Source organism: Cheilinus undulatus, linkage group 7 (assembly GCF_018320785.1).
Source record: "Cheilinus undulatus linkage group 7, ASM1832078v1, whole genome shotgun sequence".
NCBI lineage: Eukaryota > Metazoa > Chordata > Actinopteri > Labriformes > Labridae > Cheilinus > Cheilinus undulatus.
In genome coordinates, this window is record NC_054871.1 from 53,238,231 (window position 1) to 53,264,504 (window position 26,274).

Sequence of the window (26,274 nt, forward strand, 5' to 3'; positions counted from 1 at the left end):
TGTTGTCCTGGTTAGTCTGTGTCGTCCTGGTTAGTCTGTGTCGTCCTGGTTGGTCTGTGTTGTCCTGGTTAGTCTGTCTCGTCCTGGTTAGTCTGTCTCGTCCCAGTTAGTCTGTGTCGTCCCAGTTAGTCTGTCTCGTCCTGGTTAGTCTGTCTCTTCCTGGTTAGTCTGTGTTGTCCTGGTTAGTCTGTCTAGTCCTGGTTGCTCTTTCTTGTTGTGGTTAGTCTGTCTCGTCCTGGTTGGTCTGTCTTGTCCTGGTTAGTCTGTATCATCCTGGTTGGTCTTTCTCATGCTGGTTAGTCTGTCTCATCCTGGTTAGTCTGTCTCATCCTGGTTAGTCTGTGTTGTCCTGATTAGTCTGTCTCATCCTGGTTAGTCTGTGTCGTCCTGGTTAGTCTGTCTCGTCCTGGTTAGTCTGTCTCGTCCTGGTTTGTCTGTGTAGTCCTGGTTAGTCTGTGTTGTCCTGATTAGTCTGTCTCATCCTGGTTGGTCTGACTCGTCCTGGTTAGTCTGTCTCGTCCTGGTTAGTCTGTGTCGTCCTGGTTAGTCTGTCTCGTCCTGGTTAGTCTGTGTCGTCTTGGTAAGTCTGTGTAGTCCTGGTTAGTCTGTCTTGTCCTGGTTGGTCTGTGTCGTCCTGGTTAGTCTTTCTCATCCTGGTTAGTCTGTCTCGTCCTGGTTGGTCTGTGTTGTCCTGGTTAGTCTGTATCGTCCTGGTTGGTCTCTCTCGTCCTGGTTGGTCTGTCTCATCCTGGTTAGTCTGTGTCATCCTGGTTGGTCCGTCTCGTCCTGGTTAGTCTGTGTGGTCCTGGTTAGTCTGTCTCGTCCTGGTTAGTCTGTCTCGTCTTGGTAAGTCTGTGTCATCCTGGTTAGTCTGTCTCATCCTGGTTAGTCTGTGTCGTCCTGGTTAGTCTGTGTTGTCCTGGTGAGTCTGTCTCATCCTGGTTAGTCTTTCTCATCCTGGTTAGTCTGTGTCGTCCTGGTTAGTCTGTCTCGTCCTGGTTAGTCTGTGTCGTCCTGGTTAGTCTGTCTTGTCCTGGTTGGTCTGTGTCGTCCTGGTTAGTCTTTCTCATCCTGGTTAGTCTGTGTCGTCCTGGTTAGTCTTTCTCATCCTGGTTAGTCTGTGTTGTCCTGGTTAGTCTGTGTCGTCCTGGTTAGTCTGTCTTGTCCTGGTTGGTCTGTGTCGTCCTGGTTAGTCTTTCTCATCCTGGTTAGTCTGTGTTGTCCTGGTTAGTCTGTGTCGTCCTGGTTAGTCTGTCTCGGCCCTGGTTAGTCTGTCTCGTCCTGATTAGTCTGTCTAGTCCTGGTAAGTCTGTCTCGTCCTGGTTAGTCTTTCTCATCCTGGTTGGTCTGTCTCGTCCTGGTTAGTCTGTCTCGTCCTGGTTAGTCTGTGTGGTCCTGGTTAGTTTGTCTCATCCTGGTTAGTCTGTCTCATCCTGGTTAGTCTGTCTCATCCTGATTAGTCTGTCTCATCCTGGTTAGTCTGTGTCGTCCTGGTTAGTCTGTGTCGTCCTGGTTAGTCTGTCTCGTCCTGGTTAGTCTGTCTCGTCCTGGTTAGTCTGTCTCGTCCTGGTTAGTCTGTGTTGTCTTGGTAAGTCTGTGTAGTCCTGGTTAGTCTGTCTTGTCCTGGTTGGTCTGTGTCGTCCTGGTTAGTCTTTCTCATCCTGGTTAGTCTGTGTCGTCCTGGTTAGACTATCTAGTCCTGGTTGGTCTGTGTTGTCCTGGTTAGTCTGTATCGTCCTGGTTGGTCTCTCTCATCCTGGTTAGTCTGTGTCGTCCTGGTTAGTCTGTCTCATCCTGGTTAGTCTGTTTGGTCCTGGTTAGTCTGTCTCGTCCTGGTTAGTCTGTGTGGTCCTGGTTAGTCCGTCTCGTCTGGTTAGTCTGTGTCGTCTTGGTCAGTCTGTGTCATCCTGGTTAGTCTGTGTCGTCTTGGTCAGTCTGTGTCATCCTGGTTAGTCTGTGTCATCCTGGTTAGTCTGTCTCGTCCTGGTTAGTCTGTCTCGTCCTGGTTAGTCTGTCTGGTCCTGGTTAGTCTGTGTCGTCCTGGTTAGTCTGTGTGGTCCTGGTTAGTCTGTCTCGTCCTGGTTAGTCTGTCTCGTCCTGGTTAGTCTGTGTCGTCTTGGTAAGTCTGTGTCGTCCTGGTTAGTCTGTCTTGTCCTGGCTGGTCTGTGTCGTCCTGGTTAGTCTGTATCTTCATGGTTAGTCTGTCTCGTCCTGGTGAATCTTTCTCATCCTGGTTAGTCTGTGTCGTCTTGGTTAAGTCTGTGTCGTCCTGGTTAGTCTGTCTTGTCCTGGTAAGTCTGTATTGTGCTGGTTAGTCTGTCTCATCCTGGTTTGTCTGTCTCATCATGGTGAGTCTGTCTCATCCTGGTTAGTCTGTGTCGTCCTGGTTAGTCTGTCTCGTCCTGGTTAGTCTGTCTCGTCCTGGTTAGTCTGTCTAGTCTTGGTTAGTCTGTGTCGTCCTGGTTAGTCTTTCTTGTCCTGGTAAGTCTGTCTAGTCCTGGTTAGTCTGTGTGGTCCTGGTTAGTCTGTCTTGTCCTGGTTTGTCTGTCTCATCCTGGCGAGTCTGTCTCATCCTGGTTAGTCTGTGTCGTCCTGGTTAGTCTGTCTCGTCCTGGTTAGACTGTGTCGTCCTGGTTAGTCCGTCTAGTCCTGGTTAGTCCGTGTCGTCCTGGTTAGTCTGTGTCGTCCTGGTTAGTCTGTCTCGTCCTGGTTGGTCTGTGTTGTCCTGGTTAGTCTGTATCGTCCTGGTTGGTCTCTCTCGTCCTGGTTAGTCTGTCTCATCCTGGTTAGTCTGTGTCATCCTGGTTGGTCTGTCTCGTCCTGGTTAGTCTGTGTGGTCCTGGTTAGTCTGTCTCGTCCTGGTTAGTCTGTCTCGTCTTGGTAAGTCTGTGTCATCCTGGTTAGTCTGTCTCATCCTGGTTAGTCTGTGTCTTCCTGGTTAGTCTGTGTTGTCCTGGTGAGTCTGTCTCATCCTGGTTAGTCTTTCTCATCCTGGTTAGTCTGTGTCGTCCTGGTTAGTCTGTCTCGTCCTGGTTGGTCTGTGTTGTCCTGGTTAGTCTGTCTCTTCCTGGTTAGTCTGTCTCGTCCTGGTTAGTCTTTCTCATCCTGGTTAGTCTGTGTCGTCCTGGTTAGTCTGTCTCGTCCTGGTTAGTCTGTGTCGTCCTGGTTAGTCTGTCTTGTCCTGGTTGGTCTGTGTCGTCCTGGTTAGTCTTTCTCATCCTGGTTAGTCTGTGTCGTCCTGGTTAGTCTTTCTCATCCTGGTTAGTCTGTGTTGTCCTGGTTAGTCTGTGTCGTCCTGGTTAGTCTGTCTTGTCCTGGTTGGTCTGTGTCGTCCTGGTTAGTCTTTCTCATCCTGGTTAGTCTGTGTTGTCCTGGTTAGTCTGTGTGGTCCTGGTTAGTCTGTCTCGTCCTGGTTAGTCTGTCTCGTCCTGATTAGTCTGTCTCGTCCTGGTTAGTCTGTCTCGTCCTGGTTAGTCTTTCTCATCCTGGTTGGTCTGTCTCGTCCTGGTTAGTCTGTCTCGTCCTGGTTAGTCTGTGTGGTCCTGGTTAGTTTGTCTCATCCTGGTTAGTCTGTCTCATCCTGGTTAGTCTGTCTCATCCTGATTAGTCTGTCTCATCCTGGTTAGTCTGTGTCGTCCTGGTTAGTCTGTGTCGTCCTGGTTAGTCTGTGTCGTCCTGGTTAGTCTGTCTCGTCCTGGTTAGTCTGTCTCGTCCTGGTTAGTCTGTGTTGTCTTGGTAAGTCTGTGTAGTCCTGGTTAGTCTGTCTTGTCCTGGTTGGTCTGTGTCGTCCTGGTTAGTCTTTCTCATCCTGGTTAGTCTGTGTCGTCCTGGTTAGACTATCTAGTCCTGGTTGGTCTGTGTTGTCCTGGTTAGTCTGTATCGTCCTGGTTGGTCTTTCTCATCCTGGTTAGTCTGTGTCGTCCTGGTTAGTCTGTCTCATCCTGGTTAGTCTGTCTCGTCCTGGTTAGTCTGTCTCGTCCTGGTTAGTCTGTGTGGTCCTGGTTAGTCCGTCTCGTCTGGTTAGTCTGTGTCGTCTTGGTCAGTCTGTGTCATCCTGGTTAGTCTGTGTCGTCTTGGTCAGTCTGTGTCATCCTGGTTAGTCTGTGTCATCCTGGTTAGTCTGTCTCATCCTGGTTAGTCTGTGTCGTCCTGGTTAGTCTGTCTGGTCCTGGTTAGTCTGTCTCGTCCTGGTTAGTCTGTCTCGTCCTGGTTAGTCTGTCTCGTCCTGGTTAGTCTGTGTCGTCTTGGTAAGTCTGTGTCGTCCTGGTTAGTCTGTCTTGTCCTGGCTGGTCTGTGTCGTCCTGGTTAGTCTGTATCTTCATGGTTAGTCTGTCTCGTCCTGGTGAATCTTTCTCATCCTGGTTAGTCTGTGTCGTCTTGGTTAAGTCTGTGTCGTCCTGGTTAGTCTGTCTTGTCCTGGTAAGTCTGTATTGTGCTGGTTAGTCTGTCTCATCCTGGTTTGTCTGTCTCATCATGGTGAGTCTGTCTCATCCTGGTTAGTCTGTGTCGTCCTGGTTAGTCTGTCTCGTCCTGGTTAGTCTGTCTCGTCCTGGTTAGTCTGTCTAGTCTTGGTTAGTCTGTGTCGTCCTGGTTAGTCTTTCTTGTCCTGGTAAGTCTGTCTAGTCCTGGTTAGTCTGTGTGGTCCTGGTTAGTCTGTCTTGTCCTGGTTTGTCTGTCTCATCCTGGCGAGTCTGTCTCATCCTGGTTAGTCTGTGTCGTCCTGGTTAGTCCGTGTCGTCCTGGTTAGTCTGTGTCGTCCTGGTTAGTCTGTCTCGTCCTGGTTGGTCTGTGTTGTCCTGGTTAATCTGTATCGTCCTGGTTGGTCTCTCTCGTCCTGGTTAGTCTGTCTCATCCTGGTTAGTCTGTGTCATCCTGGTTGGTCCGTCTCGTCCTGGTTAGTCTGTGTGGTCCTGGTTAGTCTGTCTCGTCCTGGTTAGTCTGTCTCGTCTTGGTAAGTCTGTGTCATCCTGGTTAGTCTGTCTCATCCTGGTTAGTCTGTGTCGTCCTGGTTAGTCTGTGTTGTCCTGGTGAGTCTGTCTCATCCTGGTTAGTCTTTCTCATCCTGGTTAGTCTGTGTCGTCCTGGTTAGTCTGTCTCGTCCTGGTTGGTCTGTGTTGTCCTGGTTAGTCTGTCTCTTCCTGGTTAGTCTGTCTCGTCCTGGTTAGTCTTTCTCATCCTGGTTAGTCTGTGTCGTCCTGGTTAGTCTGTCTCGTCCTGGTTAGTCTTTCTCATCCTGGTTAGTCTGTGTCGTCCTGGTTAGTCTGTCTCGTCCTGGTTAGTCTGTGTCGTCCTGGTTAGTCTGTCTTGTCCTGGTTGGTCTGTGTCGTCCTGGTTAGTCTTTCTCATCCTGGTTAGTCTGTGTCGTCCTGGTTAGTCTTTCTCATCCTGGTTAGTCTGTGTTGTCCTGGTTAGTCTGTGTCGTCCTGGTTAGTCTGTCTTGTCCTGGTTGGTCTGTGTCGTCCTGGTTAGTCTGTCTCATCCTGGTTAGTCTGTGTTGTCCTGGTTAGTCTGTGTGGTCCTGGTTAGTCTGTCTTGTCCTGGTTAGTCTGTCTCGTCCTGATTAGTCTGTCTCGTCCTGGTTAGTCTGTCTCGTCCTGGTTAGTCTTTCTCATCCTGGTTGGTCTGTCTCGTCCTGGTTAGTCTGTCTCGTCCTGGTTAGTCTGTGTGGTCCTGGTTAGTTTGTCTCATCCTGGTTAGTCTGTCTCATCCTGGTTAGTCTGTCTCATCCTGATTAGTCTGTCTCATCCTGGTTAGTCTGTGTCGTCCTGGTTAGTCTGTGTCGTCCTGGTTAGTCTGTGTCGTCCTGGTTAGTCTGTCTCGTCCTGGTTAGTCTGTCTCGTCCTGGTTAGTCTGTGTTGTCTTGGTAAGTCTGTGTAGTCCTGGTTAGTCTGTCTTGTCCTGGTTGGTCTGTGTCGTCCTGGTTAGTCTGTCTCATCCTGATTAGTCTGTCTCATCCTGGTTAGTCTGTGTCGTCCTGGTTAGTCTGTGTCGTCCTGGTTAGTCTGTCTCGTCCTGGTTGGTCTGTGTTGTCCTGGTTAGTCTGTCTCTTCCTGGTTAGTCTGTCTCGTCCTGGTTAGTCTTTCTCATCCTGGTTAGTCTGTGTCGTCCTGGTTAGTCTGTCTCGTCCTGGTTAGTCTTTCTCATCCTGGTTAGTCTGTGTCGTCCTGGTTAGTCTGTCTCGTCCTGGTTAGTCTGTGTCGTCCTGGTTAGTCTGTCTTGTCCTGGTTGGTCTGTGTCGTCCTGGTTAGTCTTTCTCATCCTGGTTAGTCTGTGTCGTCCTGGTTAGTCTTTCTCATCCTGGTTAGTCTGTGTTGTCCTGGTTAGTCTGTGTCGTCCTGGTTAGTCTGTCTTGTCCTGGTTGGTCTGTGTCGTCCTGGTTAGTCTGTCTCATCCTGGTTAGTCTGTGTTGTCCTGGTTAGTCTGTGTGGTCCTGGTTAGTCTGTCTTGTCCTGGTTAGTCTGTCTCGTCCTGATTAGTCTGTCTCGTCCTGGTTAGTCTGTCTCGTCCTGGTTAGTCTTTCTCATCCTGGTTGGTCTGTCTCGTCCTGGTTAGTCTGTCTCGTCCTGGTTAGTCTGTGTGGTCCTGGTTAGTTTGTCTCATCCTGGTTAGTCTGTCTCATCCTGGTTAGTCTGTCTCATCCTGATTAGTCTGTCTCATCCTGGTTAGTCTGTGTCGTCCTGGTTAGTCTGTGTCGTCCTGGTTAGTCTGTGTCGTCCTGGTTAGTCTGTCTCGTCCTGGTTAGTCTGTCTCGTCCTGGTTAGTCTGTGTTGTCTTGGTAAGTCTGTGTAGTCCTGGTTAGTCTGTCTTGTCCTGGTTGGTCTGTGTCGTCCTGGTTAGTCTTTCTCATCCTGGTTAGTCTGTGTCGTCCTGGTTAGACTATCTAGTCCTGGTTGGTCTGTGTTGTCCTGGTTAGTCTGTATCGTCCTGGTTGGTCTTTCTCATCCTGGTTAGTCTGTGTCGTCCTGGTTAGTCTGTCTCATCCTGGTTAGTCTGTCTCGTCCTGGTTAGTCTGTCTCGTCCTGGTTAGTCTGTGTGGTCCTGGTTAGTCCGTCTCGTCTGGTTAGTCTGTGTCGTCTTGGTCAGTCTGTGTCATCCTGGTTAGTCTGTGTCGTCTTGGTCAGTCTGTGTCATCCTGGTTAGTCTGTGTCATCCTGGTTAGTCTGTCTCGTCCTGGTTAGTCTGTGTCGTCCTGGTTAGTCTGTCTGGTCCTGGTTAGTCTGTCTCGTCCTGGTTAGTCTGTCTCGTCCTGGTTAGTCTGTCTCGTCCTGGTTAGTCTGTGTCGTCTTGGTAAGTCTGTGTCGTCCTGGTTAGTCTGTCTTGTCCTGGCTGGTCTGTGTCGTCCTGGTTAGTCTGTATCTTCATGGTTAGTCTGTCTCGTCCTGGTGAATCTTTCTCATCCTGGTTAGTCTGTGTCGTCTTGGTTAAGTCTGTGTCGTCCTGGTTAGTCTGTCTTGTCCTGGTAAGTCTGTATTGTGCTGGTTAGTCTGTCTCATCCTGGTTTGTCTGTCTCATCATGGTGAGTCTGTCTCATCCTGGTTAGTCTGTGTCGTCCTGGTTAGTCTGTCTCGTCCTGGTTAGTCTGTCTCGTCCTGGTTAGTCTGTCTAGTCTTGGTTAGTCTGTGTCGTCCTGGTTAGTCTTTCTTGTCCTGGTAAGTCTGTCTAGTCCTGGTTAGTCTGTGTGGTCCTGGTTAGTCTGTCTTGTCCTGGTTTGTCTGTCTCATCCTGGCGAGTCTGTCTCATCCTGGTTAGTCTGTGTCGTCCTGGTTAGTCTGTCTCGTCCTGGTTAGACTGTGTCGTCCTGGTTAGTCCGTCTAGTCCTGGTTAGTCCGTGTCGTCCTGGTTAGTCTGTGTCGTCCTGGTTAGTCTGTCTCGTCCTGGTTGGTCTGTGTTGTCCTGGTTAGTCTGTATCGTCCTGGTTGGTCTCTCTCGTCCTGGTTAGTCTGTCTCATCCTGGTTAGTCTGTGTCATCCTGGTTGGTCTGTCTCGTCCTGGTTAGTCTGTGTGGTCCTGGTTAGTCTGTCTCGTCCTGGTTAGTCTGTCTCGTCTTGGTAAGTCTGTGTCATCCTGGTTAGTCTGTCTCATCCTGGTTAGTCTGTGTCGTCCTGGTTAGTCTGTGTTGTCCTGGTGAGTCTGTCTCATCCTGGTTAGTCTTTCTCATCCTGGTTAGTCTGTGTCGTCCTGGTTAGTCTGTCTCGTCCTGGTTGGTCTGTGTTGTCCTGGTTAGTCTGTCTCTTCCTGGTTAGTCTGTCTCGTCCTGGTTAGTCTTTCTCATCCTGGTTAGTCTGTGTCGTCCTGGTTAGTCTGTCTCGTCCTGGTTAGTCTGTGTCGTCCTGGTTAGTCTGTCTTGTCCTGGTTGGTCTGTGTCGTCATGGTTAGTCTTTCTCATCCTGGTTAGTCTGTGTCGTCCTGGTTAGTCTTTCTCATCCTGGTTAGTCTGTGTTGTCCTGGTTAGTCTGTGTCGTCCTGGTTAGTCTGTCTTGTCCTGGTTGGTCTGTGTCGTCCTGGTTAGTCTTTCTCATCCTGGTTAGTCTGTGTTGTCCTGGTTAGTCTGTGTGGTCCTGGTTAGTCTGTCTCGTCCTGGTTAGTCTGTCTCGTCCTGATTAGTCTGTCTCGTCCTGGTTAGTCTGTCTCGTCCTGGTTAGTCTTTCTCATCCTGGTTGGTCTGTCTCGTCCTGGTTAGTCTGTCTCGTCCTGGTTAGTCTGTGTGGTCCTGGTTAGTTTGTCTCATCCTGGTTAGTCTGTCTCATCCTGGTTAGTCTGTCTCATCCTGATTAGTCTGTCTCATCCTGGTTAGTCTGTGTCGTCCTGGTTAGTCTGTGTCGTCCTGGTTAGTCTGTGTCGTCCTGGTTAGTCTGTCTCGTCCTGGTTAGTCTGTCTCGTCCTGGTTAGTCTGTGTTGTCTTGGTAAGTCTGTGTAGTCCTGGTTAGTCTGTCTTGTCCTGGTTGGTCTGTGTCGTCCTGGTTAGTCTTTCTCATCCTGGTTAGTCTGTGTCGTCCTGGTTAGACTATCTAGTCCTGGTTGGTCTGTGTTGTCCTGGTTAGTCTGTCTCGTCCTGGTTGGTCTTTCTCATCCTGGTTAGTCTGTGTCGTCCTGGTTAGTCTGTCTCATCCTGGTTAGTCTGTCTCGTCCTGGTTAGTCTGTCTCGTCCTGGTTAGTCTGTCTCGTCCTGGTTAGTCCGTCTCGTCTGGTTAGTCTGTGTCGTCTTGGTCAGTCTGTGTCATCCTGGTTAGTCTGTGTCGTCTTGGTCAGTCTGTGTCATCCTGGTTAGTCTGTGTCATCCTGGTTAGTCTGTCTCGTCCTGGTTAGTCTGTGTCGTCCTGGTTAGTCTGTCTGGTCCTGGTTAGTCTGTCTCGTCCTGGTTAGTCTGTCTCGTCCTGGTTAGTCTGTCTCGTCCTGGTTAGTCTGTGTCGTCGTGGTTAGTCTGTGTCGTCCTGGTTAGTCTGTCTTGTCCTGGCTGGTCTGTGTCGTCCTGGTTAGTCTGTATCTTCATGGTTAGTCTGTCTCGTCCTGGTGAATCTTTCTCATCCTGGTTAGTCTGTGTCGTCTTGGTTAAGTCTGTGTCGTCCTGGTTAGTCTGTCTTGTCCTGGTAAGTCTGTATTGTGCTGGTTAGTCTGTCTCATCCTGGTTTGTCTGTCTCATCATGGTGAGTCTGTCTCATCCTGGTTAGTCTGTGTCGTCCTGGTTAGTCTGTCTCGTCCTGGTTAGTCTGTCTCGTCCTGGTTAGTCTGTCTAGTCTTGGTTAGTCTGTGTCGTCCTGGTTAGTCTTTCTTGTCCTGGTAAGTCTGTCTAGTCCTGGTTAGTCTGTGTGGTCCTGGTTAGTCTGTCTTGTCCTGGTTTGTCTGTCTCATCCTGGCGAGTCTGTCTCATCCTGGTTAGTCTGTGTCGTCCTGGTTAGTCTGTCTCGCCCTGGTTAGACTGTGTCGCCCTGGTTAGTCCGTCTAGTCCTGGTTAGTCCGTGTCGCCCTGGTTAGTCTGTGTCGCCCTGGTTAGTCTGTCTCGTCCTGGTTGGTCTGTGTTGTCCTGGTTAGTCTGTATCGTCCTGGTTGGTCTCTCTCGTCCTGGTTAGTCTGTCTCATCCTGGTTAGTCTGTGTCATCCTGGTTGGTCCGCTCTGCCCTGGTTAGTCTGTGTGGTCCTGGTTAGTCTGTCTATTCCTGGTTTGTCGGTCTCGTCATGGTGAGTCTGTGTCATCCTGGTTAGTCTGTCTCGTCCTGGTTAGTCTGTGTCAGCCCTGGTTAGTCTGTGTTGTCCTGGTGAGTCTGTCTCATCCTGGTTAGTCTTTCTCATCCTGGTTAGTCTGTGTCGTCCTGGTTAGTCTGTCTATTCCTGGTTAGTCTGTGTTGTCCTGGTTAGTCTGTCTCTTCCTGGTTAGTCTTTCTAGTCCTGGTTAGTCTGTCTCGTCCTGGTTAGTCTGTCTCGTCCTGGTTAGTCTGTCTAGTGCTGGTTAGTCTTTCTGGTCCGGGATAGTCTGTGTCGTGCTGGTTAGTCTGTCTCTCCTGGTTAGTCTGTGTCGCCCTGGTTAGTCTGTCTTGTCCTGGTTGGTCTGTGTCGTCCTGGTTAGTCTTTCTCATCCTGGTTAGTCTGTGTCGTCCTGGTTAGTCTTTCTCATCCTGGTTAGTCTGTGTTGTCCTGGTTAGTCTGTGTCGTCCTGGTTAGTCTGTCTTGTCCTGGTTGGTCTGTGTCGTCCTGGTTAGTCTGTCTCATCCTGGTTAGTCTGTGTTGTCCTGGTTAGTCTGTGTGGTCCTGGTTAGTCTGTCTTGTCCTGGTTAGTCTGTCTCGTCCTGATTAGTCTGTCTCGTCCTGGTTAGTCTGTCTCGTCCTGGTTAGTCTTTCTCATCCTGGTTGGTCTGTCTCGTCCTGGTTAGTCTGTCTCGTCCTGGTTAGTCTGTGTGGTCCTGGTTAGTTTGTCTCATCCTGGTTAGTCTGTCTCATCCTGGTTAGTCTGTCTCATCCTGATTAGTCTGTCTCATCCTGGTTAGTCTGTGTCGTCCTGGTTAGTCTGTGTCGTCCTGGTTAGTCTGTGTCGTCCTGGTTAGTCTGTCTCTCGCCCTGGTTAGTCTGTCTCCTGGTTAGTCTGTGTTGTCTTGTAAGTCTGTGTAGTCCTGGTTAGTCTGTCTTGTCCTGGTTGGTCTGTGTCGTCCTGGTTAGTCTTTCTCATCCTGGTGAGTCTGTCTCGTCCTGGTTAGTCTCTCTAGTCCTGGTTTGTCTGTGTGGTCCTGGTTAGTCTGTCTCGTCCTGGTTTGTCTGTCTCATCCTGGTTAGTCTGTGTCGTCCTGGTTAGTCTGTCTCATCCTGGTTAGTCTGTCTCGTCCTGGTTAGTCTGTCTCGTAATGGTTAGTCTGTGTGGTCCTGGTTAGTCCGTCTCGCCTGGTTAGTCTGTGTCGCCTTGGTCAGTCTGTGTCTTCCTGGTTAGTCTTTCTCGTCCTGGTCAGTCTGTGTCATCCTGGTTAGTCTGTGTCATACTGGTTAGTCTGTCTCATCCTGGTTAGTCTGTGTCGTCCTGGTTAGTCTGTCTGGTCCTGGTTAGTCTGTCTCGTCCTGGTTAGTCTGTCTCGTCCTGGTTAGTCTGTCTCGTCCTGGTTAGTCTGTGTCGTCTTGGTAAGTCTGTGTCGTCCTGGTTAGTCTGTCTTGTCCTGGCTGGTCTGTGTCGTCCTGGTTAGTCTGTATCTTCATGGTTAGTCTGTCTCGTCCTGGTGAATCTTTCTCATCCTGGTTAGTCTGTGTCGTCTTGGTTAAGTCTGTGTCGTCCTGGTTAGTCTGTCTTGTCCTGGTAAGTCTGTATTGTGCTGGTTAGTCTGTCTCATCCTGGTTTGTCTGTCTCATCATGGTGAGTCTGTCTCATCCTGGTTAGTCTGTGTCGTCCTGGTTAGTCTGTCTCGTCCTGGTTAGTCTGTCTCGTCCTGGTTAGTCTGTCTAGTCTTGGTTAGTCTGTGTCGTCCTGGTTAGTCTTTCTTGTCCTGGTAAGTCTGTCTAGTCCTGGTTAGTCTGTGTCGTCCTGGTTAGTCTGTCTCGTCCTGGTTAGACTGTGTCGTCCTGGTTAGTCCGTCTAGTCCGGGTTAGTCCGTGTCGTCCTGGTTAGTCTGTGTCGTCCTGGTTAGTCTGTCTCGTCCTGGTTAGTCTGTCTCTTCCTGGTTAGTCTGTCTCGTCCTGGTTGGTCTTTCTCATCCTGGTTCGTCTGTCTCGTCCTGGTTAGTCTGTGTCGTCCTGATCAGTCTGTATCGTCCTGGTTGGTCTGTCTCATCCTGGTGAGTCTGTCTCATCCTGGTTAGTCTGTGTCTTCCTGGTTAGTCTGTATCATCCTGGTTAGTCTGTGTCGTCCTGGTTAGTCTTTCTTGTCCTGGTAAGTCTGTCTCGACCTGGGTAGTCTGTCTCGTCCTGGTTGGTCTGTCTCATCCTGGTTAGTCTTTGTCGTCCTAATTAATCTGTCTCGTCCTGGTTGGTCTGTGTTGTCCTGGTTAGTCTGTATTGTCCTTGTTGGTCTTTCTCTTCCTGGTTATTCTGTCTCATCCTGGTTTGTCTTTCTCGTCCTGGTTAGTCTGTATCGTCCATGTTAGTCTGTCTCATCCTGGTTTGTCTGTCTCATCCTGGTGAGTCTGTCTCGTCTTGGTTAGTCTGTATCATCCTGGGGTTAGTCTGTCTCGTCCTGGTTAGTCTGTCTCGTCCTGGTTAGTCTGTCTCGTCCTGGTTAGTCTGTCTTGTCCTGGTTAGTCTGTATCGTCCTGGTTGGTCTTTCTCATCCTGGTTCGTCTGTCTCGTCCTGGTTAGTCTGTGTCGTCCTGATCAGTCTGTATCGTCCTGGTTGGTCTGTCTCATCCTGGTGAGTCTGTCTCATCCTGGTTAGTCTGTGTCTTCCTGGTTAGTCTGTCTCATCCTGGTTAGTCTGTGTCGTCCTGGTTAGTCTTTCTTGTCCTGGTAAGTCTGTCGCGACCTGGGTAGTCTGTCTCATCCTGGTTAGTCTGTCTCGTCCTGGTTAGTCTGTGTCGTCCTGGTTAGTCTGTCTCGTCCTGGTTAGTCTGTGTTGTCCTGGTAAGTCTGTATCATCCTGGTTGGTCTTTCTCGTCCTGGTTGGTCTGTCTCATCCTGGTTAGTCTTTGTCGTCATAATTAATCTGTCTCGTCCTGGTTGGTCTGTGTTGTCCTGGTTAGTCTGTATCGTCCATGTTAGTCTGTCTCGTCCTGGTTTGTCTGTCTCATCCTGGTGAGTCTGTCTCGTCTTGGTTAGTCTGTATCATCCTGGGGTTAGTCTGTCTCGTCCTGGTTTGTCTGTCTCGTCTTGGTTAGTCTCTGTCATCCTGGGGTTAGTCTGTCTCGTCCTGGTTTGTCTGTCTCGTCTTGGTTAGTCTGTATCATCCTGGGGTTAGTCTGTCTCGTCCTGGTTAGTCTGTCTCGTCCTGGTTAGTCTGTCTCGTCCTGGTTAGTCTGTCTTGTCCTGGTTAGTCTGTATCGTCCTGGTTGGTCTTTCTCATCCTGGTTCGTCTGTCTCGTCCTGGTTAGTCTGTGTCGTCCTGATCAGTCTGTATCGTCCTGGTTGGTCTGTCTCATCCTGGTGAGTCTGTCTCATCCTGGTTAGTCTGTGTCTTCCTGGTTAGTCTGTCTCATCCTGGTTAGTCTGTGTCGTCCTGGTTAGTCTTTCTTGTCCTGGTAAGTCTGTCGCGACCTGGGTAGTCTGTCTCATCCTGGTTAGTCTGTCTCGTCCTGGTTAGTCTGTGTCGTCCTGGTTAGTCTGTCTCGTCCTGGTTAGTCTGTGTTGTCCTGGTAAGTCTGTATCATCCTGGTTGGTCTTTCTCGTCCTGGTTGGTCTGTCTCATCCTGGTTAGTCTTTGTCGTCATAATTAATCTGTCTCGTCCTGGTTGGTCTGTGTTGTCCTGGTTAGTCTGTATCGTCCATGTTAGTCTGTCTCGTCCTGGTTTGTCTGTCTCATCCTGGTGAGTCTGTCTCGTCTTGGTTAGTCTGTATCATCCTGGGGTTAGTCTGTCTCGTCCTGGTTTGTCTGTCTCGTCTTGGTTAGTCTCTGTCATCCTGGGGTTAGTCTGTCTCGTCCTGGTTTGTCTGTCTCGTCTTGGTTAGTCTGTATCATCCTGGGGTTAGTCTGTCTCATCCTGGTTTGTCTGTCTCGTCTTGGTTAGTCTGTATCATCCTGGGGTTAGTCTGTCTCGTCCTGGTTTGTCTGTCTCGTCTTGGTTAGTCTGTCTCATCCTGGGGTTAGTCTGTCTCGTCCCGGTTTGTCTGTCTCGTCTTGGTTAGTCTGTCTCATCCTGGGGTTAGTCTGTCTCGTCCCGGTTTGTCTGTCTCGTCTTGGTTAGTCTGTATCATCCTGGGGTTAGTCTGTCTCGCCATGGTTTGTCTGTCTCATCTTGGTTAGTCTGTCTCATCCTGGGGTTAGTCTGTCTCGTCCTGGTTTGTCTGTCTCATCTTGGTTGGTCTGTCTCATCCTGGTGAGTCTGTCTCATCCTGGTTAGTCTGTGTCTTCCTGGTTAGTCTGTCTCATCCTGGTTAGTCTGTGTCGTCCTGATCAGTCTGTATCGTCCTGGTTGGTCTGTCTCATCCTGGTGAGTCTGTCTCATCCTGGTTAGTCTGTGTCTTCCTGGTTAGTCTGTCTCATCCTGGTTAGTCTGTGTCGTCCTGGTTAGTCTGTGTTGTCCTGGTAAGTCTGTATCATCCTGGTTGGTCTGTCTCGTCCTGGTTGGTCTGTCTCATCCTGGTTAGTCTGTGTCGTCCTGGTTAGTCTGTCTCGTCCTGGTTAGTCTTTCTTGTCCTGGTAAGTCTGTCGCGACCTGGGTAGTCTGTCTCATCCTGGTTAGTCTGTCTCGTCCTGGTTAGTCTGTGTCGTCCTGGTTAGTCTGTCTCGTCCTGGTTAGTCTGTGTTGTCCTGGTAAGTCTGTATCATCCTGGTTGGTCTTTCTCGTCCTGGTTGGTCTGTCTCATCCTGGTTAGACTTTGTCGTCATAATTAATCTGTCTCGTCCTGGTTGGTCTGTGTTGTCCTGGTTAGTCTGTATCGTCCATGTTAGTCTGTCTCGTCCTGGTTTGTCTGTCTCATCCTGGTGAGTCTGTCTCGTCTTGGTTAGTCTGTATCATCCTGGGGTTAGTCTGTCTCGTCCTGGTTTGTCTGTCTCGTCTTGGTTAGTCTCTGTCATCCTAGGGTTAGTCTGTCTCGTCCTGGTTTGTCTGTCTCCTCTTGGTTAGTCTGTATCATCCTGGGGTTAGTCTGTCTCGTCCTGGTTAGTCTGTCTCGTCCTGGTTAGTCTGTCTCGTCCTGGTTAGTCTGTCTTGTCCTGGTTAGTCTGTATCGTCCTGGTTGGTCTTTCTCATCCTGGTTCGTCTGTCTCGTCCTGGTTAGTCTGTGTCGTCCTGATCAGTCTGTATCGTCCTGGTTGGTCTGTCTCATCCTGGTGAGTCTGTCTCATCCTGGTTAGTCTGTGTCTTCCTGGTTAGTCTGTCTCATCCTGGTTAGTCTGTGTCGTCCTGGTTAGTCTTTCTTGTCCTGGTAAGTCTGTCGCGACCTGGGTAGTCTGTCTCATCCTGGTTAGTCTGTCTCGTCCTGGTTAGTCTGTGTCGTCCTGGTTAGTCTGTCTCGTCCTGGTTAGTCTGTGTTGTCCTGGTAAGTCTGTATCATCCTGGTTGGTCTTTCTCGTCCTGGTTGGTCTGTCTCATCCTGGTTAGTCTTTGTCGTCATAATTAATCTGTCTCGTCCTGGTTGGTCTGTGTTGTCCTGGTTAGTCTGTATCGTCCATGTTAGTCTGTCTCGTCCTGGTTTGTCTGTCTCATCCTGGTGAGTCTGTCTCGTCTTGGTTAGTCTGTATCATCCTGGGGTTAGTCTGTCTCGTCCTGGTTTGTCTGTCTCGTCTTGGTTAGTCTCTGTCATCCTGGGGTTAGTCTGTCTCGTCCTGGTTTGTCTGTCTCGTCTTGGTTAGTCTGTATCATCCTGGGGTTAGTCTGTCTCATCCTGGTTTGTCTGTCTCGTCTTGGTTAGTCTGTATCATCCTGGGGTTAGTCTGTCTCGTCCTGGTTTGTCTGTCTCGTCTTGGTTAGTCTGTCTCATCCTGGGGTTAGTCTGTCTCGTCCCGGTTTGTCTGTCTCGTCTTGGTTAGTCTGTCTCATCCTGGGGTTAGTCTGTCTCGTCCCGGTTTGTCTGTCTCGTCTTGGTTAGTCTGTATCATCCTGGGGTTAGTCTGTCTCGCCATGGTTTGTCTGTCTCATCTTGGTTAGTCTGTCTCATCCTGGGGTTAGTCTGTCTCGTCCTGGTTTGTCTGTCTCATCTTGGTTGGTCTGTCTCATCCTGGTGAGTCTGTCTCATCCTGGTTAGTCTGTGTCTTCCTGGTTAGTCTGTCTCATCCTGGTTAGTCTGTGTCGTCCTGGTTAGTCTTTCTTGTCCTGGTAAGTCTGTCGCGACCTGGGTAGTCTGTCTCATCCTGGTTAGTCTGTCTCGTCCTGGTTAGTCTGTGTCGTCCTGGTTAGTCTGTCTCGTCCTGGTTAGTCTGTGTTGTCCTGGTAAGTCTGTATCATCCTGGTTGGTCTTTCTCGTCCTGGTTGGTCTGTCTCATCCTGGTTAGTCTTTGTCGTCATAATTAATCTGTCTCGTCCTGGTTGGTCTGTGTTGTCCTGGTTAGTCTGTATCGTCCATGTTAGTCTGTCTCGTCCTGGTTTGTCTGTCTCGTCCTGGTTTGTCTGTCTCGTCTTGGTTAGTCTCTGTCATCCTGGGGTTAGTCTGTCTCGTCCTGGTTTGTCTGTCTCGTCTTGGTTAGTCTGTATCATCCTGGGGTTAGTCTGTCTCATCCTGGTTTGTCTGTCTCGTCTTGGTTAGTCTGTATCATCCTGGGGTTAGTCTGTCTCGTCCTGGTTTGTCTGTCTCGTCTTGGTTAGTCTGTCTCATCCTGGGGTTAGTCTGTCTCGTCCCGGTTTGTCTGTCTCGTCTTGGTTAGTCTGTCTCATCCTGGGGTTAGTCTGTCTCGTCCCGGTTTGTCTGTCTCGTCTTGGTTAGTCTGTATCATCCTGGGGTTAGTCTGTCTCGCCATGGTTTGTCTGTCTCATCTTGGTTAGTCTGTCTCATCCTGGGGTTAGTCTGTCTCGTCCTGGTTTGTCTGTCTCATCTTGGTTAGTCTGTCTCATCCTGGGGTTAGTCTGTCTCGTCCTGGTTTGTCTGTCTCATCTTGGTTAGTCTGTCTCATCCTGGGGTTAGTCTGTCTCGTCCTGGTTTGTCTGTCTAGTCTTGGTTAGTCTGTATAGTCCTTGTTTGTCTTTCTCGTTCTGGTTAATCTGTCTTGTCCCAGATAGTCCGTCTCATCCTGGTTTTTCAGTATTGTCCTTGTTAGTCTGTTTCGTCCTGGTTAGTCTGTGTCATCCTGGTTCATCTGTCTCTATACTGACATCTTAATCAGACACATGGTCCCTTTGCCAGCTCTTCTCCTCAGATATGAACTGTGTATTTAAAATAAAGCTCCTGAGTGTTCAGTGAGTGTGGTTTTTGGGTTTCTGCTGCTTGATTTTACTCTGCATACCTTTGTCAGACATTATCTCTGTGTTTCAGGAGAAGGAGAAGAAGTACATGCTGCCTCTGGACAACTTAAAGCTCCGAGACGTGGAGAAGAGCTTCATGTCCCGAGAGTTTGTCTTCGCTCTCTTTAACACTGAGCACAGGTTAGTGAAGAGTGGTGGGGGTTCTTTGACTAAACTGGTGTCAACAGTCTCACAGACTGGGTCAGTTCAAAGCCATCATTACTGGATTAAACACGTGAATTTGGTCCTAGTGCATGCGATGAATAAAAGCAGTACATAACCAGACTGTTACATGAACACCAGCCACACTACTGAGGGCAATTTTACCATTGGCAAAGGTTGGCGGTCACCTGGGGCATTGAGCTTGACCCTTTAACAACCTCACCAGAAGAGAAGCTGTATAAATTTGTTTGCATTTTCATTCCCTTAGGGCCTCAATAACAATAATTTTTGTTTTTTTTTAACACACCCCTCAGTTTTTAAGATATCGGCCTCTTCCAACGGTCAAGCTGTGTTTGTTATGGTTAAGTGGGGTCATGTTATGATTTCAGGAATGGAACCACGTGTCAGGCTGCAAAAACACTCTTTAAAATAGCTTCTTAACTCTGACCTTTTTATTTTCCATTTGTTTTTAAGTATATTACTCAATGCTTATGTGATTTCAATCGTCAAGTCATTGGATGGAACTGTTCCAGTCTCAGTCAAAAGGTTTCTGAGTTAGAGCAAAGAATTTAAAATCTCTACCCAATCCAGGAGGCAGAAAAGCATTCCTCTTTGGCCCTGCATCAACGACGGCTCCCTATCTTGCTACGTTCCAGACGGCGGCCTCAGGCTCTACCTCTCCTGCCAGGACGGCTGCTACTCCTGCTACGGTACTTCTTCCCCTGTCCGCTGGTCCTGCTCCGGACCCTGCTTCTGGGGATTGCTGGCTCTGGCGTGGGACTAAACCCAAAGCCTCAGTGAGCTCTACACCATCACAAAGAAGAACAGGACCATCTTTTTCAATCACCTGGATCCTGTCCAGTCCAACTGCAGAACCTTTGCTTTTCCTTCACTGGTTGGGGACTCACAGCTGCAGCCTGCTCAGTCGCCTCCTATCAACTCCTCAGAGCATGTACCTGGGCGAAAGCTCGTACCACATCCCGCCACTCCCTGCTGAACTTCACTCCAGCACCGTAGAGGCAGCGGGTCACTCGCTCCTCTGGCTTTCCTGTGGCAGTGGCTCTTTGGCTCGATGGATCAAAAAGTGGCATCCCAACCTGCCGCGCTCACTGAGCATGGCACCGCCCACAACCCCCCTCCCTCTACACTGCTCATCAGTGATTCTTCCTTAGAAAAACTCCATGATTTACTGCCGTCACTTCCGTCTTCCATTAGAAGAATAATAGTCCACGTTGGATCAAAGTATATAACCCTCCAGCAGTCCCAGGCGACAGAATTTGACTTTGAAAATCTCCTGAAGTTCCTTGCTTGTTGTGAGAAGTCAGTCGTCATCTCTGGTCTCATCCCCACTGTCGGTCCTGGGATGGGCTGCTTCAGCAGACTCCTCAGCAGTCTGCATGCAAGGTTCAGACCATTCCCTGTCATCAGTTTTGATTTGTTCTGGGAAAGATGCTCCATTTTCAGGAGAGATGGACTCCATCCTAACAATCTGGGTGCTGTTTCCCTGCCAATCCCACTAGTGCTGGGCGGTATCTCGAGATTTTAATTTATATCGATATATTTCTATATGAGATATGACACAGGACAATATTGTTTTATCGATATAATTCGTTTTATGTTAAAATACTTAAACACGAGTCACCATTTCGCCTACTTCTCTTGACTCTGTGTTGCTCTTTGTCCTCTAACGCCTCCCTCCCCCTCCCCCTCTCACCACAACATCAGAGAGACAACATGGAGACCGCTAACAAACCGCTGGTGCGGTTTGTTTGAGGTGTGAAAGCATGCTGACCAACTTATGAACCAAAGGCAGGAAGAGGCATAAAGCGTAATAATATACGGATTTATATGTGATTTAATACACTCAAATACATATCGGTACCTTGCTTGACGTCTAGCAACACGTATTTGTGTTTTGTATGATCTCTTTTATATTTTGCTTATTTGCACAGCTATATGTATTTGCTTTTGCAGAGAAGAAATGTACTTATTACTTTACTTGACTTATTGCTTTAATAATTTACTTTGTTTCTTGATTGAATTTATTTAATTCTTTATTAATTTATATACAGGTAGTTTCTTTTCATGTAATTAATGTACATGTCAACCTATGCAACTGGTTCAATAAAAGAGAGTATTCAGTTCATGTGGATTTAACTCAGAACTGAATCTGATTTTATTCCTTCTTCACAGACAAATATATCCATTTCTATATTGAATATCGAGATATAGCTAAAATATATCGAGACATACATCTTGGTCCATATCGCCCAGCCCCAACTCGCACACACTGGAATCATGTCCCTCTGCCTATGTCATCTCAGACCGCGGTTTCACATTTTAGCATCCCCCACTGGTTATTACTGGCAGCTCCACCTGCCCAGGTTAACCATCACGTTCAGACTGTAATCACGGATGGTACATCACGCCATGCATTTTGTTCCGCTGCGGGTGGGCCAGTCTTCACTTACCCTAACCCTCTGACTCGGGCCTGTGCTGCTTAGAGCGAAGGTCTGTGCCCATTAGGATGACTTTGATAAATGCTCTATTGTAAATAAGTCTTTCATCCTAAACAGTCTTTCACTGCCAAACGCTTGGATTTGGTATTTCTGACCCAAACATGGCAGAAAATTTTTTACAAGCCTTGTTTTAATTTAACGCCCACCTGGTTTCAATCGTTGTTTAATTTAAGAACTTGGTGATTTTCTATCATCCATCATTAACTTGGAGAACATTCTCATGGTTGGTGACTTTAACATGTATATTGATCATACTTCTATCAGCTTTGCTGCTGATTTTATGAATATCCAAGTCCTTCAGCTTTATCCAACATGTGTCCGGTCCCACACGCAGTAAGGGTCACACCCTGGACCTTGTTTTTACCTTTGGTTTCAATGCTGATTCTGTTTGCTCTGAAGATCTGTATGTTTCTGATCACGGTTGTATTTTATTTAGGGCTGTCAATAGATTAAAATTTTTAATTGCAATTAATCTCACAAATTCCATAGTTAACTTGAGATTAATCGCAAATTAATCGCACTTTTTTTCAAAATGCACCTTACAGTACTTTTTCTCAAGATTTAAATACCCTTATCAATACAAGTGGACAAAAATGTTTTCTTTATGCAAATGTTTGTTCATGTCAACAACCCAAAACAACAACAGATAAAGTCCAGAACATTCTCTAGTCTGAGCTCAGAAATACTGAACGCTGCAAAAATCTGCTGAGAGCATAACATGGTAAACTCAAGACCAACAGATGGAGATACTGACCTTAATGTAACATTACTGAATAATACCACAATGTAGAGTCAAACTTTAAACTTCTAGAAGTTACCTCCTCTGTTCTCAGCAGCTGAACACAGAACAACAGATCTCATCATCACACATGGACATAAAGAGCATGGTCAGTGAAGTTTAAATTACTCAAAGATCATTCCTGATCCTTCACACTAAAGCAGAGAATTTCAGCCTCACATGAGGGAAATAAAGGTTCACAGAAACATCCCTTTAATTACCCCACAGATCACTGGGAGAAGTCAAGTCTCCTCTAAGAGCTCAGCAGTAAGGCACAGACACATCTAATGGTGTTTCACTGTTCTGACGTGAGTAAGGTGGACACATCTGCCCTGCTCAAGAGAAAAAGCAAGTCATTACTTAAAAATGTCTGCTATTATTTATCATATTTCTTACTTTCAAACTAAAAAAATTCCCAAATGTAAGATAAATGCTGACAGTAAGAAATGACTGAAACAGTCCAGTAGATTGACTGGAATAATAGTAAAGACACGTGAAGCTGCTTTTCAAAACTCATGAACACACAAAGTAAAAGAAGTCTGAGTGGAGAACTTTTAAGGTGTAGTAAGAGGACTGAACCATCTTTTCATTCTTCAGATCATAGAAGAGCTACAGATTTAATCTAAAACCATTTTTCTTCCTAAATAAAGGAGAGCCACAGTCTAATAATGCTTTCAGCTTCTATTCTGATACTCTACAGAGCTCATTCACTAACCTCTGCTCTCCTGTCACACACCAGCCTCTGCTGCTCTGTCTCCTCCTCCTCCTCATGATGCAGCTGTACATTCACCAGCATCAGACCCTCCTGTAGGCACTGCAGAGTCTTTGACACTTTTGCAGCATCTAGATTGTTTTAAATTTGGCGTTTATTTACAGTTCCAGTCGATTGTTTTAGTAAGTTTCGTTTTCTTCCGAATACTTTCACTTTCAAGCAGGAGCTGAGCGTGGATGGGAGCAGGGGGTGAACGGACCTTTAGGAGACGTGATCGGACCAGTCAGCAGTCAATATAAAGGGTCAGTGCAGCTGTAGAGCCAGTTCACAGCAGATATAGATAAATGAATAAATCATACAGGCCCTAAAGTGCATCGGCACATCGGGAAACGCCCGGTATGCCAGATAGCGAGTCCATCCCTGTAGAGTTGTCTGAGCGTCTCCATTGTAAACAAATCCAGCATGGAGGGGGCGGCTCTCTGCATTAGCGGTGTGCTCGGCTAGCGAGTGGTGCGGGCTATAAGACTCTACGAACTCCTGGTAACTCCGTTCATGTTGACAGTAGGAGAAAATAACTTCAGTCTTATCTGACATGATCTGAAAGCTGAACCTGTCATTCAAAAGTCTCTGTCCTTTATCCATGGCGCCACTTCCTGATCTGGCAAACTACGGGATGGGTCGAGGGTCACACAGAACGCATGTGCGTTAATCGTGCGACAAAAAAAAGTAGTGGCCTTAAAAGTCATTTGAGTTAACGCGATATTGACGCGTTAACTTTGACAGCCCTAATTTTATTTCATCTGTCCTTTAGTCCAGAGCCTCCTCTTAAAAACTTGACCTAGACCCCTCTGCCCATCACAATTACAGGCCAATTTCAAAACTGCTGTGTCTGAACCGCTCAGTATTCTGGATAAATTCCAGTCAGGGTTTCAGACCAGAACACTAAGCTGAGTCAGCTCTTAGAGTTTCTAAAGACATCATGTCCTCAGGTGCAGGTAAATACTCAGGTGTGGTTCTCCTCACCTGAGCTCTGTGTTTGGACCATAACATTTTAATCGACAAACTCAGACAGTGGGTCGGTGTCACAGGGAGTGGCCCTGACTGGCTCTGCTGCTGTCCACATGTTTCTAAATGTGCTGCCATGTCTTGGGCCTATTTTATTCTCCCAATATGTGCTTTCTTCAGCGCACTATCAGTAAATTCAAAGGAGTGTCATCCCACTTGTACACTGATGACATTCAACTGTTTATGTCTTTCAGACCCTCTGAAACTGATGAAGTTATGTTGCTCGACTGTTTGACCGCCATGAAGGCTGAGTGATATCTTTCTTCAGTTAAATATTGATCAAACTGAGATTCTCATCATCGCCTCAGAGAACATCTCTAATCATGCTGAGAAATGTTTTGGCTCCCTGTCTTCTTCTTTAAGAGCAAAATGTTTAAACCTCGGGGTAAAACTTGATCATCTAATGCCTTCAGACCAACATGTCAAGTCACTGACCCATTCTTGTTTTGGAAATCTGTCGTGTCTACAGCTGAGTTAGAAACGCTCATTCATGCTTTTATATCCTCCCAGCTTCACTGTTAGAGTTCTCTTTTACCTGCTTGAATAAATCCTCTCAGTCAGTTAGAACTGGTTCAAAATGCTGCTGCAGGTTGCTGACTAGGTCCACTATCACACTCACATCACGATTTTATTTCCCTTACATTTTCTTACATAAGATCCTTGTTTATAAATCCCTTCATGGGCAGGCGCCTGATTATATCTTTGACCTGCTTCTTCCCTACATCCCCAGACTTCTGGTCCTCAGGTCTTCTGACCAGGGTTTCCTTGATGTTCCTCAAGTTAATTTAAAAACTAAAGGTGGCCATGCTTTTGAGTATGTGGCTCCTACTCTTCAGAACTCTTCCACTTCAGTTTCAATCAGCTGCTTCGTCAGATGACTCATCTTTTCAGAGTGGCTTTTGATCTAAACGTTGATTTTGTGTGGCGTTTAATGTTTTTGATGCTTTGCTGTTTGTTGTGTTTTCATTTTAACTGTTGTGAAGCAGTTTGTGACGTAAATCTGTGAGAGGTACTTCACAGATAAAATGTACTTACTCATGAGGTGTTAGAAAACATGATGATGGTTGGCCAACTTCAGACCCTGGCTTGTTTTACCAATCCAGGGTCCAGGCAGAGCCTTTTGAGAGGTGTTGGTTTCTGGTAAAGGTATTCAAAGAGGGGAACAGGTACAGGTGGACCAGCATGTCATCTACAGTGTATTGCCAAAAGTATTCACTCACCCATCTAAACAATGTAAATCAGGTATTCCAATCACTTCCATGTCCACAGGTGTATAAAATCATCACCTAGGCATGCAGACTGTTTCTACAAACATTAGTGAAAGAATGGCTCGCTCTCAGGAGCTCAGTGAATTCCAGTGTGGTACTGTGATAGGATGCCACCTGTGCAACAAGTCCAGTGGTGAAATTTCCTCACTCCTAAATATTCCACAGTCAACTGTCAGTGGTATTAGAACAAAGTGGAAGCCATTGGGAACGACAGGAACTCAGTCACCAAGTGGTAGGACACGTAAAATGACGGAGTGGGGTCAGCAGATGCTGAGGTCATAGTGCGCAGAGGTGGCCAACTTTCTACAGAGTCAATGGCTACAGACCTCCAAACTTCATGTGGCCTTCAGATTAGCTCAAGAACAGTGGTAGAGAGCTTCATGGAATGGGTTTCCATGGTAACAGCTGCATCCAAGCCATATATCACCAAGTGCAATGCAAAGCGTGGGATGTAGTGGTGTAAAGCATGCCGCCACTGGACTCTAGAGCAGTGGAGACGCCTTCTCTGGAGTGACAAATGGCGCTTCTCCATCTGGCGATCTGATGGACCAGTCTGGGTTTGGTGGTTGCCAGGAGAACTGTACTTGTCTGACTGCACTGTGCCAAGTGTAAAGTTTGGTGGAGGGGGGATTATGGTGTGGGCTTGTTCTTCAGGAGCTGGGCTTGGCCCCTTAGTTCCAGTCAAAGGAACTCTGAATGCTTCAGCATACCAAGAGATTCTGGACAATTCCATGCTCCCAACTTTGTGGGAACAGTTTGTGGATGGCCCCTTCCTGTTCCAACATGACTGTGCACCAGTGCACAAAGCAAGGTCCATAAAGACATGGAGAAGAGAGTTTGGTGTGGATCAACTTGACTAGCCTGCACAGAGTCCTGACCTCAACCCCATATAACACCTTTGGGATGAATTAGAGCAGAGACTGAGAGCCAGGCCTTCTGGTCCAACATCAGTGTGTGACCTCACAAATGTGCTTCTGGAAGAATGGTCAAAAATTCCCATTAACACACTCCTAAACCTTGTGGAAAGCTTTCCTAGAAGAGTTGAAGCTGTTATAGCTGCAAAGGGTGGACCCACGTCGTATTAAACCCTGTGGATTAAGAATGGGATGTCACTTAAGTTCATATGAGTCCACGCAGGTGAGCCAATACTTTTGGCAATACAGTGTAGATCTGTCCCTCCTGTATTCTCACTGTCAGCAGGGGTGATGGACGGAAACGTAGGTGTTGAACTTTTTGTTCCAGTGTTTGTTGAATCCATTTTTGTCAAACCATTTCACTGCGATCAGCAGACAGACCTGTGATCAAATGCTTTATGCTTTTTTTTCTCATCAGTTCCTGGTCTGATCAGATCAGCACCAGAAGAGTGGGTGGCCTTGTTACTCAGAAGGATTAGTTATTACAGTGAAATGACTTTAATTACCAGCACTAGTGTAGTCTTTGTATATTTATTTTACCAGCTGATTTTTTTGACATCTTATAGGTGATAAAATCATCCATCCATCCATCCACCTTTACGGTGAGGCGACCAGGAGGCATCCTGATCAGATGCCTGAACCACCTCAACTGACTCCAAAGGAGCAGTTACTCTACTCCTAGCTCCTTCTGGATGTCTGAACTCCTCACCCTATCTCTAAGGCTGAGCCCAGCCGCCCTTCAGAGAAAACTCATTTCAGCAGCTTGTATCTGGGATCTCATTCTTTCTGCATTACCCAGAGTTCATAAGCATGAGTGAGGGTTGAATGGTAGATCGACTGGTAGATTGAGAGTTTTGCCTCTAGGCTCGGCTCCCTCTTCACCACAGCGGTCCGGCACAATGCCTGCAGTACTGCTGCTGCTGTGCCAATCCACCTGTCAATCTCATGCTCCCTTTTACCCTCACTCATGAAGACCTCAAGATACTTGGATTCCTTCACTTGGGGCCAGGACTCACTCCCCACTCAGAGGGGGCAATCCACCAATTTCTGGCAGAGAACCACGGATTTGAATTTGGAAGTGCTGACTCATCCCTACCGCTTTGCACTCCCCCACAAACCATCCCAATGCCTGCTGGAGGTCCTCAGCTGAGTACGGCAACAGAACCACATCATCTGCAAAAAGCAGAGATGAAATTCTGAAGTTCCTGAACCCCCAGCTGTGCCTTGAGATCCTTTCCATGAAAATCACAAACAGAATCAGAAACAAGGGGCAGCCTTGACAGAGGCCAACATGCAATGGAAATGTCCCTGACAGGACACAGCTCTCACTTTGGTCATACAGGGACCTGATGGCACACCTC

General features: G+C 47.8%; 1 protein-coding gene across 2 annotated transcripts in view; it reads left to right on the forward strand.

Annotated features, from left to right (window-relative positions):
* Positions 1-26,274, forward strand: part of dnm3a (dynamin 3a) — a 105,480-nt gene that overhangs the window by 55,572 nt on the left and 23,634 nt on the right. For both annotated transcript variants that reach the window (XM_041790973.1, XM_041790974.1), the window contains one exon: positions 17,527-17,636. In XM_041790973.1, the coding sequence (XP_041646907.1) occupies positions 17,527-17,636 (110 nt within the window). The remainder of the gene's footprint in view (positions 1-17,526; positions 17,637-26,274) is intronic.